At 49.8% G+C, this 25576-nt stretch overlaps 1 protein-coding gene across 2 annotated transcripts in view; it reads left to right on the top strand.

Annotated features, from left to right (window-relative positions):
- Positions 1–25576, top strand: part of lama2 (laminin, alpha 2) — a 600632-nt gene that overhangs the window by 238009 nt on the left and 337047 nt on the right. For both annotated transcript variants that reach the window (XM_085997158.1, XM_085997157.1), the window contains exons 7-10: positions 5111–5228; positions 17424–17602; positions 19465–19564; positions 25069–25229. In XM_085997158.1, the coding sequence (XP_085853284.1) occupies positions 5111–5228; positions 17424–17602; positions 19465–19564; positions 25069–25229 (558 nt within the window). The remainder of the gene's footprint in view (positions 1–5110; positions 5229–17423; positions 17603–19464; positions 19565–25068; positions 25230–25576) is intronic.

Below are 25576 nucleotides of genomic sequence, written 5' to 3'. Positions count from 1 at the left end.
ACGACAAAAACCCCAGCGCCCTCTTTCGCACGCTTTTCATTCGGCAGCTCCCCGCCAGCATCCGCCCGCTCATTGTGGAGTCTGGCTCCACGGACCTGAATGAGATAGCCGAAAAGGCCGACCGGCTGCTCTCCGCACAGACCGCCCGCGACGTCGCGCCCGACCTCACAGCAACGACCACGCGGTCTCCCCGGCCTACTAGGCCCGACCGCCCTTCCACTCTGGGTCACTGCTACTACCACACCCGTTTTGGCACTAGGGCCCAACGCTTCACGCCACCGTGCACTTTCAAACCCCCCCCCGCACCGGCCCCCACGATGGCCGCGGGGCAAAAGGGGCCCCTACTGTACGTCACCGATGACAGCACCAACCGCCGATTTCTGTGCGACACAGGAGCCCAGCACAGCATCACCCCCGCCTCCGCCCTCGAAATCCAACGCGGCGCACGGGGTATCACGCTGGCCGCAGCCAATGGCTCTGACATCCGCACATACGGCACCCGTATGGTCACGCTCGACCTCGCAGGCCGCCGCTACCGCTGGGAGTTCCTCACAGCCAAGGTCCTCTGCCCACTCCTCGGCGCCGACTTCCTACGCGCCCACGACCTCCTTGTCGACATTCCGAGGCACCGCCTCGTCGACATCAACACTATGGCCCCCATCCCTGGCGCATTCACCCCGGCCCGTTCGGCCGGCCTGACGACCTACTGCCTCACCAGAGCCATGGACGACTACTCGGCACTTCTAGCCGAGTTTCCCGCCCTCACCAATCCAACCTTTTCGGCCAAAGCTGCCAAACACGGTGTGGAGCACTATATCCCCACCACCGGCCCCCCGGTCTCTGCCCACGCCCGCAGACTCAACCTGGCCAAGCTGGAAATCGCGCGGGCCGAGTTCACCACCATGGAGCAACTCGGCATCATCCGCCGCTCCAGCAGCCCTTGGGCCTCGCCCCTCCACATCGCCCCCAAGCCCGGCGGAGGCTGGCGCCCCTGCGGGGACTACCGCCGCCTCAACGACGCCACCACCCCCGACCGATACCCAGTGCCGCAAATCCAGGACTTCTCGGCCCGACTGGCCGGACGAACCGTCTTTTCCAAGGTCGACCTGGTGCGCGGTTACCAGCAAGTCCCCGTACACCCCGCGGACATCCCCAAAACAGCCGTCATCACCCCATTCGGCCTGTTCGAGTTCCTGAGAATGCCCTTCGGCCTCAAGACTGCAGCCCAGGCTTTCCAGCGCCTTATGGACTCAGTCCTCCGGGACCTGAACTTCCTATTCGTCTATCTAGATGACATTCTCGTGGCCAGCTCCTCCCAACAGGAACACCTCGAACACCTTCGCATCCTGTTCGGGCGCCTAGCCCAACATGGGCTCATCCTCAGCCCGGCGAAGTGCCAATTCGGCCTAGCCGAGATCGATTTTCTCGGCCACCACATCACCCCTGCTGGGGCCGTCCTCCTGCCCGACAAGGTGCAGGCCGTCCAGCAATTCCCCCGCCCCAAAACCATCAAGGGCCTCCAGGAGTTCCTCGGGATGGTGAACTTCTACAACAGGTTCATCCCCAGAGCAGCAGCCCTCATGAAGCCCCTATACGACTCCCTCCGAGGTAAATCCGGCAAGATGGCCGTAGCCTGGACCACTGACACGTCAGCCGCCTTCGACGCCACCAAAAACGCGCTCGCCGACGCCACCCTGCTCGCGCACCCGAGGGCCGATGCCCGGGTCGCGCTCAGCACCGACGCCTCCGACCACGCGGTCGGAGCCGTGTTCGAGCAGTGGGTCAATGGCGCGTGGCAGCCACTTGCCTTCTACAGCCGCCAACTGCGCCCCCCGGAGGTCAAATACTCTACTTTCGACCGCGAGCTCCTCGCGCTCCACCTGTCGGTCCGCCATTTCAGGTTCCTCCTGGAAGGCCGTCCCTTTACCGCGTACGTGGACCACAAGCCGCTCACATACGCGATGGCCAAGCACACCAAAACCTGGTCCGCTAGGCAGCAACGCCAGCTCGCGGCCGTGTCTGAGTTTACCACGGACATCCAGCACGTCTCCGGTAGAGACAACGTTGTCGCCGACTGCCTTTCCCGTCCCGCCATCTGCGCGAATCACCTCGCGGTCGACTACGCGCAACTAGCAGCGGTCCAGCTCATGGACCCAGACCTCCTCTCGGCGGCTACCAGCCTGCCAGGGCTACGCCTAGCCAAGGTCGTGCACGGGCCCGAAGCCACGGCAGTCACTTGCGACGTCTCACTCGGCCAACCCAGGCCGGTCGTCCCTGCAACCTGGCGCCGCCGCATCTTCGACGCGCTCCACGGGCTCTCCCACCCGGGTTCCCGCGCATCCGTCAAACTCCTCTCCCAGCGCTTCGTCTGGCGCGGCCTCAGCAAAGATGTTCGGACTTGGGCCACCTCCTGCCTCGCCTGCCAACGGGCTAAGGTACAGCTGCACACAAAAGCACCCCGGGAGACTTCGAGGTACCCAGCCGCCGCTTCGACCACGTACACGTCGACATCGTCGGTCCTCTGCCGCCATCGCAAGGATAAACTTATCTCCTCACGATGGTCGACCGCTACACATGCTGGCCTGAGGCAGTGCTGCTGACCTCCACCACCACAGCCGACATCGCCAGGGCGTTCGTTAACACCTGGGTTGCGAGGTTCGGCGTACCGGCCGACATAACCTCCGACAGAGGCGCCCAGTTCACCTCCGAACTCTGGACGGCCACAGCACGCAACGTCGGGGTGACGCTCCACCGAACCACGGCGTACCACCCGCAGGCCAACGGGCTTTGTGAACGCTTCCACAGGTCACTCAAGGCCTCACTCCGCGCCGGCCTGCAGGACAGTACCTGGACTGACCGCCTACCGTGGGTGCTACTAGGCCTACGCACTGCGGTCAAGGAAGACCTCCAGTCCTCAGCAGCGGAGTTAGTCTACGGACAACCGCTGCGCGCACCAGGCGAATTCCTCCCGGAGGCTACCACGCCTTGGTCGGCCGAACAGCAGCGGCTCAACTCTTTCTCTTCCGCTCAACAGTTCGCCCCACTTCCGGTCAACCGACACGGCAAACTCGCACCTCACGTCCCGCCAAACTTACAGCAGGCACGCTTCGTCTTCGTGCGACACGACGCGCACCGTGGACCCCTGCGACCCCCGTACGACGGACCGTACGAGGTACTACAAACCGGGGACAAGGTCTTCAAGCTGCAACTCGGCGACAGGGTCGAAACAGTCTCCATCGACCGGCTCAAACCAGCACACACAGAACCAGGGGAACAGGTCCCCGTGGCCCGACCTCCAACTAGAGGCCGTCCCGCCAGCAAGCCAGCACAGCCGGCAGCGAACCGCCCGGCCCCACCAGCTGGACCGGCGACCACTCAGAGCCGCTCCGGCAGAACCATTAGACCACCATCACGACTCGTCCACACCTCCTAAGCGGATTCTGGGGGGAGCTCTGTGGCGACACGCCACCATTGGACATAATCCGCTCACGGCGGCACGGACAGTTTACGCAGGTGCACTGCCGGCAGCAGCCACCCCCAGCTGGGGGCCCTTTCCTCCGGCAACTTGTTTCCCACAGGGACAGGCTGCCGGGAGCACTTCCTGTCTGGGGAGTATTTAAGTGGTTGCGCGGGCTTTTCAAGCTCTCTCTTTGCCATGATGTAGATTAAAGCAATTGTGTTTCACCAACTCTTGTCTCGACTCCCACGTTTGCCACGGTATCTCAACACCACAATCTTTCAATCCTCCTTCAAAATGGGAGTGGTGCCAGAGAACTGGAAGATTGTAAATGTTATACTCTGTTCAAAAAAGGGAAGAGGGATAAACCCGGCAACTACAGGCCAGTCAGCCTAACGTCGGTGGTGGGGAAACTTTTAGAGACATTAATCTGGGACAAAATTAATTGGCACTTGGAAAAATATGGGCTAATGAAAGTCAGCATGGATTTGTCAAAGGCAAATCGTGTTTGACTAACTTGATTAAGTTCTTTAATGAAGTAGTGGGAGGGTTGGTGAGGGTCGTGCAGTTGATGTTGTGTATATGGACTTTCAAAAGGCGTTTGATAAAGTACCATAATAGACTTGTTAGTAAAATTAAAGCCCATGGGATTTAAGGGGCAGTGGCTGCGTGTATACAAAATTGGCTAACGGCCAGAAAGCAAGGAGTAGTGGTGAACAGTTGACTTTTCAGACTGGACAAAAGTGTGCAGTGGTGTTCTCCAGCAGTCAATGTTGGGACCACTGCTCTTTTTGATATATATTAATGACCTGGACTCGGGCATAAAGAGTATAATTTCAAAGTTTGGAGATGACACAAAACTTGAAAATGTAGTAAAGGTGAGGAGGATAGTAACAGACATCAGGAGGACATAGACAGACTGGTGAAATGGGCTGATAAATGACAGATTAAATTTAATGCAGAGAAGTATGAAGTGATTCATGTTGGTAGGAAGAATGAGGTAATTGGCAAAAGAACCACAGGCAAAAATGAAGAAAAAAGAATTATGCAGCGAGTTGTTATGATCTGGAATGCATTGCTTGAAAGGGTGGTGGAAGCAGATTCAATAATAACTTTCCAAAGGGAATTGGATAAATACTTGAAGTGGAAAAATTTGCAGGGCTGTAGGGAAAGAGCAGGGGAGTGGGACTAATTGGATCGCTCGTTCAAAGAGCTGGCACAGGCACGATTGGCCGAATGACCTCCTTCTGTGCTGTATCATTCTATGATTGAGCTAATTATTTTACTGTTTATATAATCAGTGTGCAGTTCTTATGTGATAATTATTTGGAATATCGTAAATTGGAGCAAGATAGTGTTCTTAGTTGTTTACGCATTAATCAAATTTTCCATGCTGTTGCGGTCCTATTTGTGGCTAATTGAATACAACCTAGCCTGTCTAAGCATAACTGTATGCAGGATGAATTTGTTGAAACAAGATACTTCAATATTCATTATAGACATAATAAAAGCATTGAGCAGGAAGTGGATATAATTACCTTTTGTACAAAGCAACAAGCACTGGGCTATGGCAGTGAAATAATTGAGGTTCCTATTTAAGTTAACAAATAGATCTAGTCTATTTCATTTGAATGTATTCTGTTCATCTGGCAGAAATTTAGCTGTGAATGTGAACACAACACCTGTGGAGAAAGTTGTGATCGTTGCTGCCCTGGATTCCATCAGAAACCATGGGAAGCTGGAACCTTTTACAACAGCAAGTTATGTGAACGTAAGTAAATGAACAAACAGATCATCCTGCAAATGGATATTTATCATCTGAAAAAAAGTCTGTCACATTCACTTAAATATAACATTTGATCTGAGGTTTGGTGAAAACCATATGAATAACAATGTTAATTTAATGTTGATTAATCCTCTTACATAGTCTGTTAACAGTATTGTTTATACTGCATTAGAATAAAACTGCTGTATTTATTGCACATGTTATACCAAACCAAGTTATCAATAGGGTCATAAGCCACAAATGAACAATTTATTATTATTCTAAAATGGCAGACTACTTGTTTTAGAAGTGCTGTTGCACAATATTTATTTTAAAAGGTATGAATTGATAACCCAAAAGTAAAAATCCTTCCATGTGTGGGTCATGTGGTAGTTGTTCTATTGTGGAGATGCGAGCCTCTCCACACGAAAGGAGGAAAAATATTGGCCCGGCTTTTGCTGTGGCAAATCATCTAACGGTATCTGCCGTAGTTAGACTTGTCCTTGCACGTTTAGGATTTTAATTTTTTTGGGTGGCAAGTTACTGAAATTACGAGCTGATAACGTCGCAGTGAAGGAAACAGAGCATCTGGGACCTGAGTGAACAGGGAAAGCAACAGGGTATCTTCTTAACCAATCAAGTTGAAGGATTGAGAAATAAACAGAGGAACAACAGAGAAGGAAGTGTAAATTAGAGTGTGTGAATTCAATGACAAATTTGGTATAGAAAAAGAAATTAAAGAGAGGGATTAAGAGAGAGAGAAAAAGAGAGACAGCAAGGAAAAGTGCATTTTTTAATTTAAAAAAAAATTGTTATTTTAAAAATCTCCAACAACAATTAAAACCTGAAGGAATGAGACTCCATACTTTTAATAGTTAATTTTCAGTGCAAGAGAGATTGATTTGCAGTAATTAACAGTTATCATGTCGTTAAAAGGGTACTTGCACTTGCAATGACAAGACTTAATTTTTTGTGGCGAGTTTAGTTCGTAACCACCATGCAATTGCAGCAACTTCACGCCATTCAATGCATTTCAGTGGTGAGGCAGACACCGAGATGCTGTTTTCGCGAAGCTAACGGTGGAGCTCAACTCAGCCAGCAACCTTTGTATATTTGAGTTTAACCGCACCTCTGCCCCTCGCCTGAAGTTGCTGTACCATTTATGCACAAATAACGATGAATGCCATTGGCCTCGCCTTTATTTTGACAGCAAACTTTGGGCCATAAACAGCTGTGTTAATCGCCTTCCTAGTAGCTGATTCAATTTCTGGTGGTCTGCAAACAAGACTGTAGCCGGTTTTGTTACCTGGATGAAGCATGTGGTGTATGCAGAGCTCGCAATTAACAGGAATGTAAATAACAATAATGGCATCACATATATATCTATATGTATTAAAAGTCTTGCATCTAGCACATACTTCTTACTCATTACACTATTTATTTCCTGTCATCGCACTTTTTCTGTTATACTATTGTCATCACACTTTTGTCATCAATATTTTTCCAATTATACTTTATTGATTGGCTCAAAGTAAAAAAGCAGCAAATTATAATTCAAGAGGTAGGGAATGTACTAATCAAAAATAAGGAAAGCAGGTAGAAAACTACTTGTGAGAAATTACTATAGACTTATGAAAATTACTAATCCCGAGTGATCACTCAGGAGAAACTAATAAGTAAAAATTATAAATAAAAGTTGAATCAATCATTCAAAATGCTTTAAGAAAAAAGTTTTTTTCAGCAACTGAAATTTCCGGGTGGATTATAAAACTAGTTGCCGATGTGCTACCACTCAAGATAAATTTCACCCCTGATAAATTTAAATGTGACCGTCTAATGCGAAAGAAATCGTATGATGGAAATAGCATGAAAGGAAACGTAATTAAATGTTACAACACAGGAAGTGAAAAGGCATGTTTGCAATAGGTAATGTAACAATAGCTGACAAAATGATAAGCGATCGATAACACGGGAGTAAATGACATTGAACAATTATAAAAGTCTTGAAACACCAGTGTTATTTCAGTATATGAGCCGTATGACAACTCAAATTAGCCTTTTGTGCTTTAGCTGCTGCGCAGTCTTGTATAACATCTGATAAGTTGAGCAGTACTCAGTTCGTAAGAACTGAATTTCATCTTCTCTTTCTCCCACCTCAGCCATGACTGCAGGAGGGTGAGTGAGGTAGGTGAGAAAGCGAATGCTGAGGTTGGGGCCTGCTGCAGCCTGTCGCATGTGCCCTGGGTTACGACTCTTAATACAGGAGAAGTGTAAATCCTCTGCTCTCCTCGCGCCTCTCTCTCCTTTCAGTAATTAAAATAATTTGCACTCATTGGCCCGTATTTTCCGATCGGAGGCTTCCTGTGTGCGGAGGTCTCCGATCTGGAAAAGATCTACAGACTTACCTGAGGGCTCCCGAGGTGCGTATATGTCCATTCCTGGGCCTCTCCAACTCGAAATGCGCAGGGCCCTCGTATCCCAGGGGCGCAGGCAGTTCGCGAGCATCCCTGGGATCACATGGGCCATGGGGAGCCAATAGGAGAAGGGAATCTCCCTTCATACACTTGACAGATAGACATGTCAAATATATGAATGGAGAACATCCCCAAAACAATGTAAAACATTAAATAATTTTTTTTTAAATCACATTTTTAAAATGAGTTGAAATTACAACAAATTAAATATTTTAAACAAAAATGTAATTTTTTGAAAAAAATAATTAAAGTTTTTTATGGGGCTAAAAATAAACTTACCTTTTTTAAAAGTATTTTTAAATGATAAATGAGTGAAAACATTTTTTATTACTTTTTCCAAATCTTATGCTGGTAAAAGCAGGCCTTACGCCAGCTTTTACCAGGCATAAGATTTCTTAGGGTTTTCTGCAGGCGGAGGTTCTCCAGAAAGCGGAACTCTCCCCCGGCAGAGGCCCTTCTCCAGGGCAGGTGTCCGATCTGTCAAGAGCATTCTTGACAGATCGGAAATGCCGGTTTTCAGCACATGCGCCAATCGGAATATATGGCCCATTGTTTATTTGTTTGCGTACATTTATAAAGATCTTTACATTTGAGGTGTAACTAAATGTGAGGGGGAGAAAGAGGTTGGATGTTCAGGTATTAACTATTAGCATTGCTTGGGCGTCCTTTCACTAGATCTGCTCCTGGCCCCTGACTGGCTTGGGGCCCTGTTCAACTGATGGTCCTAATGCTGCCCATAGTGCAATGATACAAGATAGAACTGGTGAACTGAGAAAAATGGTTCAACATGGTACACTTTTAAAAGGGGTGCAAGAACAGAGAGACCCGGGGGTGTTTGTGTACAAATCAGTGAAGGTGGCAGGACAGATTAACCAAGCAGTTAATAAAGCATATGGAGCTTTATAAATAGAGGCGTAGGCCAGAATTTTGCCAGCACTCAGAGGGCAGGTTTGGAGGTGGGTTCGCTGTCAAAATAGCAAAGATTGACAGCGGGTAGGAAACCCGCTGTCAACATTGATGTGCCTCAATAATTCTGAGACTCGAAGTTAGCAGAACAAAAACAAGGCTTTTATTAACTTAGAGAGTAACACGTAAGAGAGAGAGATGTCTTCCTTCTGGAGACTGAGGCCAGACTGAAGCTAGCTTACAAACGGGGCCAGGTATGGGCGGAGCCCTACACACAGCACATTCCAGCACATTCCAGTATACAATACAGCACATTCCAGTACACAATACAATGAGGTCTGGGGGAAGGGAAATGACACTGAAACCGATCTCAGTCACAGGCAGTGGTGAATGGAATATTTCATCACATTCACCCCTTCTATAGATTTAGTCTGTTCGGGGGTTTGATAGTCCTCTGCGACCGACGTGGCTGTTGCGGTGCCGCGGGTGTCAGCTGGGTGCCCCCGGTAGCCTCCTGGGCCTCTGCCGGGGGTGCCGCCAGGGTTGTTGGAGGGGTAGTTGGTGGGGGTGCCGTTGGTCGGTGTTCTTCCGGGGGTGATGAAAGAGTAGTGGGTGGGTAAGAGTTGCTGTGATCGTCGTTGCCGCTATTGCCGTGGTTGTTGTCGATGCCGGCTGGGGCGACGTCTTTTATGGACACGGTGTCCTCCCTTCCGTCGGCGTGCCGGACATATGCGTATTGGGGGTTGGCGTGGAGTAGGTGTACTGGCTCCACGAGAGGTTCCGTCTTGTGGCCCCTCACATGCCTTCGCACGAGTACCGGACCTGGGGTGGAGAGCCATGACGGCATGGATACGCCTGAGGTGGATTTCCGGGGAAAGACAAACATTCGTTCATGAGGCGTGGTATTAGTGGCCGTACACAATAGCGACCGTATCGAATGGAGCACATCCGAGAGGACTTCCTGCCAGCGGGAGATAGGGAGGCGCTTGGTCCTTAGAGCTAGAGTGACTGCTTTCCATACTGTCCCGTTCTCTCGCTCCACTTGGCCGTTACCCCGGGGGTTGTAGCTGGTGGTACGGCTCGTGGCGATCCCCTTGGACAGCATGTACTGGCGTAGCTCTTCACTCATGAAGGACGCCCCCCTATCCGTATGGATGTAGCTCGGCATACCGAACAGGCAGAACAGGCTGTTGAGGCATTTAATGACCGTGGCGCTGGTCATGTCTGGGCAGGGGAAGGCGAATGGGAACCGGGAGTATTCGTCCACAATGTTCAGGAAGTAAACATTGCGGTCGACGGACGGGAGGGGGCCCTTGAAATCTAAGCTGAGCCGCTCAAAGGGCCGTGTAGCTTTGATTAAGTGGGCTCTATCTGGGCGGTAGAACCGAGGCTTGCACTCAGCGCAAGTGCGGCAGTTCCTGGTCAGGGACCGAACTTCCTCAATCGAGTAGGGTAAGTTACGGGACTTTATGAAGTGGAACAGCCGCGTGACCCCTGGGTGGCAAAGGTCGTTGTGGAGGGTCTGTAGCCGATCCCCGGTGGCGCTGGCACACATCCCTCGTGAGAGGGCATCAGGGGATTCGTTAAGGGCCCCTGGCCGGTAAATGATGTCGTACTCGAAGGTGGAGAGCTCGATCCACCACCTAAGAATCTTATCATTTTTAATCTTCCCCCTCTGTTTATTATTGAACATAAACGCTACCGACCGCTGGTCGGTAAGTAGGGTGAAGCGTTTGCCGGCTAGGTAGTGGCGCCAGTGGCGCACTGCCTCCACGATGGCTTGGGCCTCCTTTTCCACGGAGGAGTGTCTGATCTCGGGCCCTTGGAGGGTCCTCGAGAAGAAAGCTACGGGCCGCCCCGCCTGGTTGAGGGTGGCCGCCAAGGCGAAGTCAGACGCATCACTTTCCACTTGAAATGGAGTGTTCTCGTCCACTGCCTGTAGCGTGGCCCGCTCAATATCCTGCTTAATGCTTTTGAAGGCGGCGTGGGCCTCAGCAGAGAGCGGGAAAGAGGATGCTTTCAAGAGGGGGCGAGCTTTGTCGGAGTAGTTGGGGACCCATTGGGAATAATAAGAAAATAACCCCAGGCACCTTTTCAGGGCTTTGGGAGTGTTGGGCAGGGGCAGCTCCCGTAGGGGGCGCAATCGGTCGGGGTCTGGTCCGATTTCCCCATTCTCCACCACGCTGCCTAGTATGCAGAGGCGCGTGGTGTTGTAAACGCACTTGTCCTCGTTGTAGGTGAGGTTGAGTTTTTGTGCGGTTTTCAGGAACCTCTCGAGGTTCGAGTCGTGATCCTGCTGGTTGTGACCGCAGATGGTGACGTTGTCGAGGTAGGGGAAGGTTGCCTGCAAGTGGTGGTCATCGACCATGCGGTCCATCTCCCTCTGGAAGACCGAGACCCCATTCGTCACCCCAAAGGGGACTCTGAGGAATTGGTAGAGGCGTCCGTTCGCCTCGAAGGCGGTGTACGGGCGGTCCTCTGGTCTGATAGGGAGCTGGTGGTACGCTGACTTGAGGTCGATGGTGGAGAACACCCGGTATTGGCCGATTTGGTTCACCATTTCTGATATGCGGGGTAGCGGGTAGGCGTCTAGTAGGGTGTACCTGTTGATCGTTTGACTATAGTCGATCACCATCCGTTTCTTCTCGCTACCCCTTACCACTACCACTTGGGCGTGCCACGGGCTGTTGCTGCGTTCAATAATGCGCTCTTTCAGGAGCCTGTCTACCTCGGTCGCGATAAACCGCCTGTCCTCCCAGCTGTACCTCCTGCTTTTGGTCGCTATTGGCCGGCAGTTAGGGGTAAGGTTCGCGAATAGCGAAGGCGGCTTTACCTTCAGGGTAGCCAGACCGCACACTGTGAGGGGCGGCTGGGACCCACCGTACTTAAGCGTGATGCTTTGGTGGTTGCACTGGAAATCCAGGCCCAAGATCACGCTCGCACATAGGTTCTTCATGATTAATACTTTAAAATTATCATATACAGTTCCGTTAACGCACAATTGTACCGTGCAGTAACCCAGAATGGTCGATGTCTGGGTTTTATCAGCCATAGAGATGGTACCCTGAGTAGTGACCACCTTTAGGGAGAGTTGTTGTGCCAGTTCTGTGAGTCTCCCAGGTGTCGGGTTTGTCAGCGGAGAACTGACCTGACACCAAGCAGCGGGGGAGACAATTGAGCTCATTAAATGGCTTGTTAAGAGCCAATTTAATGTTTTTTTGAGGCTTTCTTCCAATTTTATGTGCTCCCCCATGAGTTACCCACTGCTCGGGGAACACGTCAGTTCACCCTGGTGCGAGTTAAGTCTGCTCTGATGTATCTGATAAGCTGACATCTGCAGAAGTGGTGTAAAGGATGCCATGTTGTAGATGGTCAGTTTCAGAACGCAGAAACTGTTGGTTACTGCATTTGTAATACATATAGAGATTTCTTTTGCTGCCAAGTGATTAGAGCCAATTGTATAATCAGTGCCACCTCATTGGAATAACTTCTCTCACCATTGATCGCTTCTGTCATCTCACCTGCAGCTGCCATCTATTGCAGCAACATCGGTGCCCTTGAAAAAATCAGACCTTGGTCCTCTGAATCCTTCCATGATCAGCCCCAACACCAACATCACCAGGCACACCAACATCACCAACCTTCTCCGCCATCACCTGATGCTGCACAGGACACAGGGCACCAACCCCTGACAACATTGCTGCCCGGGAGGCCAGTGATGGCATCACTATGGCCAGATTTACTTCACTTGACGCTGTAAATCCTGGCTGCCACATGATGCGCCAGGTTGACACCATCCCACACCAGCACCGTAAAGCATTCCTTTAATGTCCAAGCCATTCCATGCACACTCATCACTATAGCCGGGTTCGGGGGTGGGTGGGGGGGAAGTTGTGTCTCAACATTCACTGGAACTCAGTAAGACACTTCTCAAGGTGCGCATAGATCTGTCCAATAAGGGGCAGTGCTGAAAATATAGATTTCACTGTATGACAACACATTACCAGAAACTTCACATGGACATTGGCTAAACCTCTCAAGTGCCTACCCTTGTGTGTTGTTAGTTGGTATGCTTGCAGTAGGATAAGGGTGAGTGTGAGGGGTGGCTAGTGAGATGGGGAAGTGATAATGTAGATAGAGAGGGTTGGGTGGAGGTGCAAGGTAAGTTGGTGTGAGTAAGGATGTGCAGGAGAAGGGTATGGAAGGCAGTGTGATGGGGATGTGTTGAGTGGCACAGCAGGGTGAGTTTGAGTGTGGCTTTGCAGTAACATTTCGTGATCTACTGAGATCATTGAAAGTTTGTCGCCACTGCAGCCAGGGACCCCTGACGACATCCCTGCTTTTGCCCTCCTGTGCAGCGTGCAACCAGGCTGTGTTGGTATCCTGGGGAGGTCTCTTCTATCCTTGGAAGGGAAGAGAACCTCCCTGCGTGTTGTGACTCCCTCCATAAGCTTATGAAGGGAGTCATTAGATGCCTGGGTGCAGCCGTCCACCTTTGTACAGTGCTTGTCAGTGTTTGTAGCACCTCAATGCTGTCAAAGACTGACAGATCAACTGTCAAACTCAATGTGGCCGTGGTCCCTTTACGGAAACCGGCTGTTGGCACGTCATCAAATGACGTCATCAGACCCGCTCCCTTTTCATTGGCCGATAAGCCTGCAGGGCGGGCTTAACAAGGTCAATCAAGGGAAAATCCCTTTGACAGAGCAGCTAAAGCTGGGAGCGGGACCGGAACCCAGAAACCAGCTCGACCGCCACCATCCCGACACCACTGAGAAAATGCAGCACATAGAGTACAAAAACAAGGAGGTTATGCTAAACCTTTATTAAGCAGTACTTTGGCCCCAGCTGGAGTATTGAGTCCAGTTCTGGGCACCACACTTTAGGAAGGGCATGAAGGCTTTGGAGAGGGTACAGAAGAGATTTACTAGAATGGTTCCAGGGATGAGAGATTTGTTACGGTGGATAGACTGGAGAAGCTGGGGTTGTTCGCCTTAGAGCAGAGAAGGCTAAGAGGAGATTCAATAGAGGTGTTTAAAATCATGAAGAGTTTAGATAGAGTAAATAAAGTGAAATTGTTTCCAATGGCTGAAGGTTTGACAACCAGAGGGCACAGATTTAAGATGATTGGCAAAAGAACCTGAGGCGACATGAGCAACGAGTGGTTAGGATGTGGAATACACTGCCTGATAGGGTGGTGGATACAGATTCAATAGTAGCCTTCAAAAGGGAATTGGATAAATACTTGAAGGAGAAAAATTTGCAGGGATACTGGGAAAGAGCGGGGGAGTGGGACTAACTAGATTGCTCTTCAAAAGAGCTGGCGCAGACTCAAAGGGCCTGAATGGCCTCCTTCTGTGCTGTACTATTCTATGATTCTAAGTATATGCACATACAAGACTTCATGCTGAAATGCATGCTATTATTAAAAGGTTCAACAATAACATTAACTAGAAAACAAAGGCTATGGACCATACCTTGAATACGGTATCAATTTTTGGTGACCGAGACACAAGTGCTGGAGGCAGTGCCAGGATGAGCAGGAGGCTGACCTAAGATGTAAGGCTTTTCAGCCTGGAAAAGAAATAGTTGAGAACTGATCTTATAGAAATATATAAGATAGGTAAGGTAATGGAAACGGTAAATTGAGAATACTGTAGCGGTTCGTGTAGATCGCCACTAAATAAGAGAGTTTGACTTCGACGAACTATAAATAAGTTGTTTATTTACAGGAACAGGCTAATTACAGCAGGTAAGATAGCAGGTAAGATGGCTGACTGTAGGAGCACCGTGGTGTAGGTCTTGTCCCAGCAGTGACTCCACGAGGACTGAGTTCGCAGTCCTGTGGAGAGCGTGATGACGTCATCACGCTCTGCAGTGTGTTCCCGCGCTTTGGGCATCACCTGACCGCGTCGTGACGTCAGCACGTTCGCGTGCGCTTAGGCGGTCACGTGACCTGCGCCGTTGCTTCGGTGCATCTCCCCGGTACGGAGGCTGGCCGTTGAGGCCGAGGTTGCGAGGTCAGGCTGTGCCGGTGCTTGCCGCGGGAGTGGGAGATCGCGTCGCTCCCGTCGGCTGGCCGATGCAGCCGAAGTTGCGGTAGGCCGGGCTGTGCCGGCGGCCGTCTTGGAAGACCGAGTCGGGCCGGCGGCCGGCGCGCATGTGTCACGTGATGCATGACGTCAGCGCGTTAGGTCGCCTCTTAAAGGGGCAACGGCCCAACAGGTAAGTTAAAGGGGCAACAGCCCCAACAGGTAAGTTATACATACATAAGTAAGTTAAGTACATACAGTTAGGTAAGTTAAAGGGAATTATGTGTCTCAATGTAAGGGACAACCAGTGGTACCGCCACATAGGCCCCCCCAGAATTCGCTTTAACGAAAGTCCAAGGATGAGATGGTCTGACGAGCTGGTGGTCACGGCGGTCGTGCTGTCTCGACTTGGTAGGCGGGGTATGAAGATGCTGCTCGTGAGCGGATCCTTACACGCGTCGTGGCGAATAAAACGTATCCGTCAGGCGAAGGACCGTGGAGACGTGCGAAACAGCAGGCCTTGTCAGAGTGATGGGCAGGTTGGGCGGACGCGGGCGATGTCTCCGTTGGCTGGTGAGCGAAACCTTCGGGAGGCTGGAACGCACGGAACGGTGCGTGCCATAGTGCTACGACGTGAACACAATGGAGGGTGAAGAGTTGCTGCGTTGATCAGTGATCGGTGAGGCTAGCAACTTTCACGTGGCTGATCGCGGCCGCAGGATGCCCGTTGGACCCGTCCTTGATGTGTGCAGCTTCAGTCGACGTTTGCGTTTGTTAAAGGGAAAACTGGAGAAAGGGCGGCAACGGTCCAGGTTGTTGTTGCTTTCAGGAGGGGTTAACTCTGCCTGGACGGCGGCAACACTTGTAACTGTTGTAAATTTAGGAGAAAACAGCCGGGAGGGCGGCACGCTTTTTGTTCACGCTGAATCGTGTAGTAGGTAACACAACCAGCAGGCTGAAGGGCTGGTGCGTCGTCGGCGGAGAAGGAGTTGTCGGTGTTCACGAGGGATGGGTTCTCATGGTTCGCGAGGGATGGGTCCTCGTGCGCGAGGAGTGCGTCCTCGTGTTTTGCGGGGGTGAGTCCTCGTGGTATCCCTGCGGGGCGCGCTCCGATCTTGTGGCCCCGAACATGCTGTACCCCGCGCTTGGAGAGATGTATATTTGCTGTTGCTTTGGATGTAGAGGCGGACGATCCGTGTGGCGGTAGAAGAGTCGAATACGGAGACCGTGAGCACGTGCATGGTCTGTGCCGCATCGATGTTCTCGGCGAATAGGGCTTCTACCTGCATAAAGCACGAGGGAGACCGTGGCTCCCTGGATTGCAGTAGCGACAGCAGAACGGCTGATGCTTCCATAGTGTGCTTCGTTTGTGAAAGACGTTCACAAACCCACCAATTGTAGCGCTGGTGGATGAAGGTTGCCGTTGGTCGTGCTCTAGCTTTGTGAAATCGTTCGTGAAAAACGGGCTCACCTCCAAGCTGCGCTTCCGTTGCGAAGACGTTCGCAAGGACGGGGTCGCTTTTGGTGGAATCGGTGTTAGGCGGTTGCTGTTCCGTGGTTGTTCGTCGGTTGTGCGTTGGTCGTCTTGTGGGAAGGCGAGGGTCAGGCTGCGCGTTGCTACCGTGAAAATCGTTCATGGATACGGGTTCACCAATTGTAGCGTTGGAATTGATGAGCTCCCGTACTCACGTCGTGGGGTCACCAATGTAGCGGTTTGTGTAGATCGACACTAAATAAGAGAGTTTGACTTCGACGAACAATAAATAAGTTGTTTATTTACAGGAACAGGCTAATTACAGCAGGTAAGATAGCAGGTAAGATGGCTGACTGTAGGAGCACCATGGTGTAGGTCTTGTCCCAGCGGGGACTCCACGAGGACTGAGTTCGCAGTCCTGTGGCGAGCGTGATGACGTCATCACGCTCTGCTGTGTGTTCCCGCACTTTGGGCATCACATGACCGCGTCGTGACGTCAGCACGTTCATGTGCGCTTAGGCGGTCACGTGACTTGCATCGGTGCATCTCCCCGGTACGGAGGCTGGCCGTTGAGGCCGAGGTTGCGAGGCCAGGCTGTGCCGGTGCTTGCCGCGGGAAATTGCGTCGCTCCCGTCGGCTGGCCGATGCGGCCGAAGTCGCGGTAGGCCAGGCTGTGCCGGCGGCCGTCTTGGAAGACCGAGTCGGGCCGGCGGCCAGCGCGCATGCGTCACGTGATGCGTGATGTCAGCGCGTTAGGTCGCCTCTTAAAGGGGCAACGGCCCAACAGGTAAGTTAAAGGGGCAACAGCCCCAACAGGTAAGTTATACATACATAAGTAAGTTAAGTACATACAGTTAGGTAAGTTAAAGGGAATTATGTGTCTCAATGTAAGGGACAACCAATGGTACCGCCACAATACTGCTATAAATTAAATTTGAGAGGACATGGTTTCAAACTAGTAAAAGATAAATTTAGAGCTGATACCAGGAATATCTTTTATATATAAAGGGTGATCAATGCATGGAATAGACTTCTAGTTTGAGTAGTGGAGGCGAAAACCTAAGAATCGTTTAAGAAATGATTGAATCCTATTTTGGCCTCAGGCTTTTTATGGATGGATGAATTAAGATGGGTCAAATGGCCTTCCCCTTTGTGCAAAGGGAACTAATGATCCAAGAGAAAATAACTTACAAAAAAGAGGAAGGAAAACCATATTTAATAATAACATCTCCACTTGAATGAAGCTGAATAACTATTTTTAAGTGGAATTTTGTGACTATTTTTTGCCTTATCACAGCAACCTTTATCATTGCAGAATGTAATTGCCATGGAAAAGCTAGAGATTGCTACTATGACCAGAATGTAGCAAACAGGAGCCAGAGTTTGAACATAAAGGGAGAGTACATTGGCGGTGGTGTGTGTATTGACTGTGCTAACAATACAATGGGGATAAATTGTGAGACCTGCATTGACGAATACTTCAGACCTGAATGGGTACAGTAAAGAATAAGCTTTTTTTGTTTGTTTTCCCTTAAATTTGATCATTTCTACATGGAATGGATAATGGTTGAGGATGCATTACAAAGATTTTTGTTCCAAATTGACCCAGAACTATATATTTATAAATGCAACACCTACAAATAATATGCAAAGCTAACTAGGAAACAGATAGAAGTGATCATCCATTTGTGATCATCTTTCATTTTATATAATAATAGATAGATATGGATATAGACATAAAAAATAATTGTGTGCAAACAGTTTGAAATTAGTAGCATTAGATGAATTGTAATGGAGAAGAAAAATAGCCAGATTATTGTAACAAGGTTTCTTATTTAAATTCAAACTGTCAGTTATATTTTTCAGAAAATATAAGTATATACATATCTTTTTATGCATTCATGTGTTTTATATCTCAACAAAAATATGGAACTGGGTTAGATAACTTCTTTATTTATTGTAATTTTTCTGTATTTTTAAATTAGAGGTAACATTTGCAAGATCTTGTGTCACCCAATAGGCTTGCATGCATCCAATGCAAATCAGGAAATCATAGACATGCTACTCATGATTTTCTGTCTTTTGAAATCAGTGGGCAATGATGTGAGGCTATGCAAAGTTTACTCATCTAGGTTTATGACCTCAAAATTCCACTCCTCCTCCCCCCGCCTCCACCTTGTGCCAGGTGCTAGTTAGGTGCAGAGCACCCGCAGTTCGACCTGAACTTGGATTTGTGGTAATAGGTCATTAGCATGGACCCAATGCCCCATGACATGGGGTTGAACCCAATACTAGAGGTGGAAAGCCAGTCCTTTGGGAAGTGAAGACTGTGCTTGGTCAATTGAAGGTATGAGCATGTTTGCCTGGATACTCTGGTGTCGGGTACCAGAACATGGGCGCCATACAGCTGCAGTGCATCCTGGCATCCCTCCATTATTCTTCCAACAAAAATAACACAGTACAGGAAACTCTCGATTTACCGGCACCCAAACAACCGGAAAGCTTGGTTAACCGGCAAAACTCAGGAGTAGGTTCAGTTAAGTTTTTCTTCATATTAGTGGCCGTTTCTTGATTCTTGGCTGTGTAATCGGGGGTTCCTGCACTTGTTGCTAAGCAACAGGGACGCTTGGTCTGTGGTCGGGCTTCTTGCAGCTGTTGCTAAGCAACAGGGAAGCTTGGATTTGTTGCTGTGTATGAGCTCTCGTACCTTTTAACTATACCTCTCTGTAATCCGGACTTTTTGATAAACCGGCACCACACCGGTCCTGTCTGTGCCGGATAAAAAAGAGTTTCCTGTAATAAGGTTTCAACAGAACTTGTAAGTGCACACGCTAGTTCCTTTAAATTTACTTATGCCTTCAAGATAGTATCTAGCAACCCTGGGCATTCATTTTATAATCATCAGAAATAGACAGGCGCTTCGCTCAGCCACTGAAAATGACAGCAGAAAATAGAGTGGCATAAAAGTAAGTGGGAGGGGATGTGACAGAACAGATATCCACCTCATTTCCCACCACTGCCCACCTGATTAGCAGCACAAAGTCACTGAGATGCCAGGCTGTTGTGTCTCCCATTCTATCCAAGAGGATCCAGGATGAAATGTGCCAGCTGCCATCTCCCGCCCATTGCAAGCAAATAAAACTTGCTCCAAAATCTGTTTTTTCAGCTAACTGAGTGCGAGAACTGCAGAGATTGGTACTTGATCACACCGTAGGAAGAGTTAATTTTATCTACTAAAATACATCACAATGCACTATAATACAAAGGAGAGATCATGGCATTACATAATATTTTATAGGAAAATTAATGTACACTTCATTTTTTGTAAATTATGTGTTTACATTTTTTTTCTCCAGGTTTCTCCTTTCGAACCAAATCCATGTGTACCTTGCCGGTGTAATCTAATTGGGTCTTGGCATAATAAATGTATTAAGGACATCAAACAGATCGAAAGAGGTAATGTGCTTACCAAATAGATATCATGGGGTCAATTTTAACTCGGGTGCGGGGAATTGTCGGGTTCCCCGAATTTAGTGTTTCCCACACGAATCTAAATGGGTCTGTGAGATTGATGCAATTTTAACTCAATTGGCCAATTGATTTCCAACGTGTGGGAAGCCTTGGCAATTGAGTATTTCCAGTCAGAAAGTCGCAGAATATGACGTCATCATTGCTGCTGCTTTTAGGGTCCACAGCAAGCCTTGCTTCTTCTGCAGGCTTCCAAACTTCACCATTAAGATGGCACAGGAGCCTGCAGGAGCAACGGCCAGCGGGAGGGCAAAAGCTGCCCCCAAAATTTGATGAGGCTTCACTTCAGGCATTGCTGGATGGTGCTAGGGCCCACAGGGAGGTCCTGTTCCCTTCTTCAGGGATGAAGAGGCCTCCCAGTCAGACCAAGGCTGTGTGGCTACAGGTGGCTGGGGAAGTCAACTCCTTGGGGCTCACACGGCGCACCTGGATGCAGTGCAGGAAAAGATTCCATGACCTTCATCGCACTGGAAAAGTAAGTACTGTATGAAGTTTCCATCACCCTCAATCTGATCCCCATTGCCTTTCCTCACCAGCACTCAGCTTTAGCAATCTCTTCCTCCACATCCCACTTGACACTCACATCCATGCACCCTTACCCATTCCCTCTCTCTCTATGCTCACATTCACATAACTATTCCACCATGCAGCCCTCACACTCCCTCTCACTCTGATGCTTTGAACACAACTGACAACACACAGGGAGGGCCCTTGGTCTTGCAACCTCACTCCATCTTTGTCTCCTTCTAAGTATCTATGCTATGCAATCTCTGCATTCACTCCTTCATTCTCATTCAACCTCCACTTGTCTCCCTCATTGCAGGAAAAGAGAGCTCACAACAGGAGAGAGCGAGCCAGGACAGGAGGAGGGCCGCCCTCATTAGCCCAGCTCACCCCTGGGAGGAAGCCGTCCTGGAGATTGTCGGCGCTGACAGAGATGCGGAAGTTGGGGAAGGACAGACAGGTGGATCCCCGCAAGCTGGTGACAGAATAGTTTTCCATCTCTCTCATTGGCATTGCATGAGTCGCTGATAATGATTCTGAAGCTACATCATATGGACTTATGATCATTTGCAAAATGCAATGTGCATGTAACCTTGACCTCACGTCTCTAACTCTTTCCTTTACTCCCCCACAGGACCATCGAGAGCCCCCGACCCCAGTGTGTAGGAGGAATAGCCTAAGATGCCAGACTCCTCAGAGGAATCTGCAACCTCTGAGGACGCAGCGTCAGCAGAAATAAGCGCACCCAGCACTAGCGCAGACACTTACACCTCGGTGGGACCTTCGGGACATAGAGTAGAGTTGTCACCTGGTGTATCACAGCTCACAAGTGAGCATCAGCAGATTGTGGAGACAGGGACAGCAGTGGAGAGTCCTCGTCGGAGGGCGCAGGACTCTGCCAGCTCGGCTCAGCTGCCTGTCGACCCTCTGCCTCTGGGTCCATCTGTAAGATCAGAGGTGATGGAACTCCATGTACAGATGCAGGAGTCTCTGGCAGGTTTTGTCTCCAGGGTTGCTGCGAGTGTGGAGCGAATGGAAGAGTCCATAGCGAACATGAGCAGAGCCTTTGTGAAGTCAGTGGCGCATGAACGCATCAACACGGAAAGGATGGCTACCTACATGGAAATGATTGCTGCCTCCGTGGTAAGGCTGGCTACCATAGAGGAGAGGATGGCTACAGTAGAGGAGAGGAGGGCTACAGTAGAGGAGAGGAGGGCTACGGCCATGGAGGAGGTTAGTCGCCAGGGTATGGAAAACATGGTGAATGTTCAGAATAGAATGACATCTCTTGAGGAGCGATGGGCATCTATTGAACAGAGAAATCAGACCTTCATGGAAGTCCTTCTGAGTAGGATTGCCATTGCAGATACGGTCTCCATGCCCCCCCGATGTGCAGCAAGGTGCTCTCAAGCCACTTGCAGGCACTGAGGGGGACCTGACCCATGAGAGGGAGGTTGGTGGCAGACCTCAAGGAAGTGGGGGCTCCTCTCCAAGTGCTCACACTTCCATGCCACTGCAGAGCCCTAGGTCAGAGCCCCGCCGGAGTCCACACCCAACTGAGATAGACGTCTCAACTCCTGCACAGCCGCAGGAGCAGAAGACTGCTGACGAGCCCTCACAGGCTCGCCACCCCAGAGGATGCTCGCCAAAGGTGTCGAGACAGGAGCAGCAGGAAAGTGAGCAAGGGGCCTCCACATCTGCTGAAGCCACAGGGGAACCACTACGTAGGAGCACGTGTAAGAGGAAAATAAAGCACAAATAGTCACAAAGGTAGTCACTTGGGTGAAATGTTGTGTATTTTGTAAAAATGCCATCAGTTGTTTGTTTTGCATAAAAATTGTGATGGCAACTGCTGCAGCTCTGGCGTGTGTCATTTCGCGAATGGGGCTTTCAAATTGAGGGCTTAGGATTACTTGCAGTTGTCAGGATGCTGGTCACATAGCTCGGAATCCGCAGGGTTTGTCCATTGTCGATGCTCAGGTAAGAAGCTGCGAGGCAAAAGAGTTTGATTTACTAGGTTAAGCAAATCTGGCCAGGATGAGTGCGTTCCTTGCATCCCGGGCAGCAATGTTCTTGCGTAATGCTGCCGCTGGTTGATGGGCCTCTGCAGGATGCTCGTTCTCGCCCTCCTCCTCCTCATCATCATCATCTGAGGAGGGTATGTGGGGAGCCACTTGGTCCTCAGGAATCTGCAAGCCATGATGCTGTGCCATGTTGTGGAGTGCACAGCAAACCACGACGATTCTGGAGACCCTGGCTGCTGAGTACTGTAGGGCTCCACCTGATCTATCCAGGCATCTGAAGCGCATCTTCAGCAAGCCAATGGTTTGCTCGATTACGGATCTAGTGGAAATGTGGCCGGAGTTACATAAGAACATAAGAACATAAGAAATAGGAGCAGGAGTAGGCCAATCGGCCCCTCGAGCCTGCTCCGCCATTCAATAAGATCATGGCTGATCTGATCCTAACTGCCAATCCACTATCACAGAACCACCTCCTGAATCTAACAGAATTAGACACACGAAATAGGAGCAGGATCAGGCTACACAGCCCCTGGGCCCGCTCCGCTACCCACAGGGTCATGACCGATCCGAACCTAGACTCATGTCCAATTTCCTGCCCGCTCCCCGTAACCCTTAATTCCCTTTACTTCTAGGAAACTGTCTATTTCTGTTTTAAATTTATGTAATGATGTAGCTTCTACAGCTTTTTGGGGCAGCATATTCCATGGACCTACCACCCTCTGAGTGAAGTAGTTCTTCCTCATCTCAGTTTTGAAAGAGCAGCCCCTTATTCTAAGACTATGCCCCCTAGTTCTAGTTTCACCCATCATCGGGAACATCTTCCCTGCATCCACCCGATCCAACCCCTTCACAATCTTATATGTTTCAATAAGATCGCCTCTCATTCTTCTGAACTCCAATGAGTAGAGTCCCAATCTACTCAACCTCTCCTCATATGTCCATCCCCTCATCCCCGGGATTAACCGAGTGAACCTTCTTTGTACTGACTCGAGAGCAAGTATGTCCTTTCTTAAGTATGGACACCAAAACTGTACGCAGTATTCCAGGTGCGGTCTCACCAATACCTTGTACAACTGAAGCAATACCTCCCTATTTTTATATTCTATCCCCCTAGCAATGAAAGCCAACATTCCATTGGCCTTCTTAATCACTTGCTGCACCTGCATACTAACCTTTTGAGTTTCGTGCACCAGGACCCCCAGATCCCTTTGTACTTCAGTACTTTCCAGTTTCTTGCCATTAAGATAATAACTTGCTCTACGATTTTTCCTGCCAAAGTGCATAACCTCACACTTTCCAGTATTGTATTCCATCTGCCAAATCTCTGCCCACTTACTTAGCCTGTCTATGTCCCCTTGCAGGTTTTTTATGTCCTCCTCACTCACTACTTTCCCTCCCATCTTAGTATCAGGAGTTGTAGCGCTCCTCAGCTTCGTTGGCTGGCCTCCTTAATGGCATCATTAGCCAAGTCCTCAGGGGATAGCCCTTGTCTCCAAGCAGCCATCCGTGAAGTTGGTCTGGCGGCCTGAATAGCGGAGGCACACTAGACTGGCGCAGTATGAAGGAGTCATGGCAACTGCCAGGGTACTTGGCACAAACATGCAAAATCTCCTTCTTGTAGTCACACACCAGCTGAACGTTAAGGGAGTGGAAGCCCTTGCGGTTGACAAAAATACCTGAATTGCGATGGGGTGCCCTAAGGGCCACATGTGTGCAGTCAATGACGCTCTGCACCCTGGGAAAGTCTGCCAGATGAGTTAATCCAACCGCTCGCGCCATCACATTTGCGCGATCCGTGGTGAAATGGATGTGATTGTGCGCGAGGGCAAAGAGGGCATCGATTACCTGCGTGATGCAAGTGTGTGCGGCCGACTGGGAGATGCTGCTGATGTCTGCTGCTGATCCCTGGAATGAGCAAAAATGTTGAGTGCGGTGGTGACTTTGATGGCCACTGGTAAGGAGTGTCCACCTGGTCCTCTGGGCAGCAGGTCTTGCTGTATCATTGCGCAGATGTCAGTCACTACCTGTCACGAAAGTCGGAGCTGCCTTTGGCACTGCTGCTCAGTCATGTTGAGGTAGCTGACCCTGTGTCTGTAGACCCTGTTTGCAGGGTAACTCCTGCGCCGACGGGCTTCCAGGCGCTGGCCCCTTCTGGCCTGTGCTACCTCAGGTGGGTGAGCAGCAGCCTGTCGCTCCTGCTGCTCCTGCTGCTGCTGCTGTTGCTGGTGCTGCTGTTGTTCCTGGTTCTGCTGCTGCCACGCCTGGTGCTGGAGGTCCTCTAATGCCAAGAAGGGAAGGAAAAAAATGCCTCCCATGCTTCTGGTAAATGCCTCAGTTGAGGAAGCGCTGAGTGAGGGTGGCGAGAGGGGTTTCGCAGGAGGTCACACTGGAGAAGTGTGTGAGGCTCCAACCTTCCACAGGTGTGGTTAAGCCTGGTAAAAGTTGCCCAAGGCCTGAGACAACAAAGTCCTGCCACCTGCAAATGTTGACTGATCAAATCTCATCTTTAATGGTTGGCCTGCAGCTGATAGTCAGCAAGCCAATAGTTCTTACGCCAGGTTTCACAGGCGTGATCCCCACCAGGTGTGTTTTACGTGGGAAAAGGGTTAAACAGGCAAGGGCCTGTTAAAATGGGATTATAAAGGCCAATGAGTGCTGTTTAAGGGCCCTAAAGACCAACAGGCGGGACTGATTCGGGACCATCAGGCACGCCTGGGTTAAAATGGCTAGGTGTCGGGAACCAGGCCAGGGGGGGGTCCCGACCCCCAGGTTTTGCGATTTTAACCCCCCACACGCCACAAAGCCCGCCTGATGGCTGAGTTAAAATTGAGCCCCATGTTTCTGCTTAGTAACTATGTAGAGTGTTTGTTTTTTAACTACAGCAAGTTCTCATTATCATTTTAGGTCTGCTTCCTGGGTCCTGCCACTGCAAGGCTGGTTATGGTGGAGATAAATGTGACAGATGTGCATTTGGTTTCGCTGGCTATCCTAATTGCATTCACTGTGACTGTAGTATTGATGGAAGCTTGAATGTTGATCCATGCATTGGGCAATGCGTTTGCAAGGTAGCATCCTGTTTATCTATAACTACAGTTGCCACTTTAATGAGTATCCCATGTAAGTTGTAAATTAAGAGGGGCAAAACATACAAAGTATGTGATGCGCCTCAATAACTTCAAGACTCAAAGTTAACTGAATAAAACAAGGCTTTTATTAGCAAAGAAAGATGCCTGTGTCTTCACCTAGCGTTCTGCTGTTCTGCTGCAAGACAAGCCTGGGCTTGTCTTAAGTAGGGCCAGGTATGGGCGGAGCCGACACATCCAATGGGGAGAAAGGGGGCGGTGCACTATATACAATACAAGGTAAAACACCGGAGCAGGCAATGCAATATGTGTAGTTAAATACAGAGTCT

This window comes from Somniosus microcephalus, chromosome 9, assembly GCF_052327205.1.
Source record: "Somniosus microcephalus isolate GS21.2 chromosome 9, FLI_Smic_1.0, whole genome shotgun sequence".
NCBI classification, from domain to species: Eukaryota; Metazoa; Chordata; class Chondrichthyes; order Squaliformes; family Somniosidae; genus Somniosus; species Somniosus microcephalus.
Note: the sequence above shows the minus strand (reverse complement) of the source record. Positions and strands in the feature narration are given on the sequence as shown.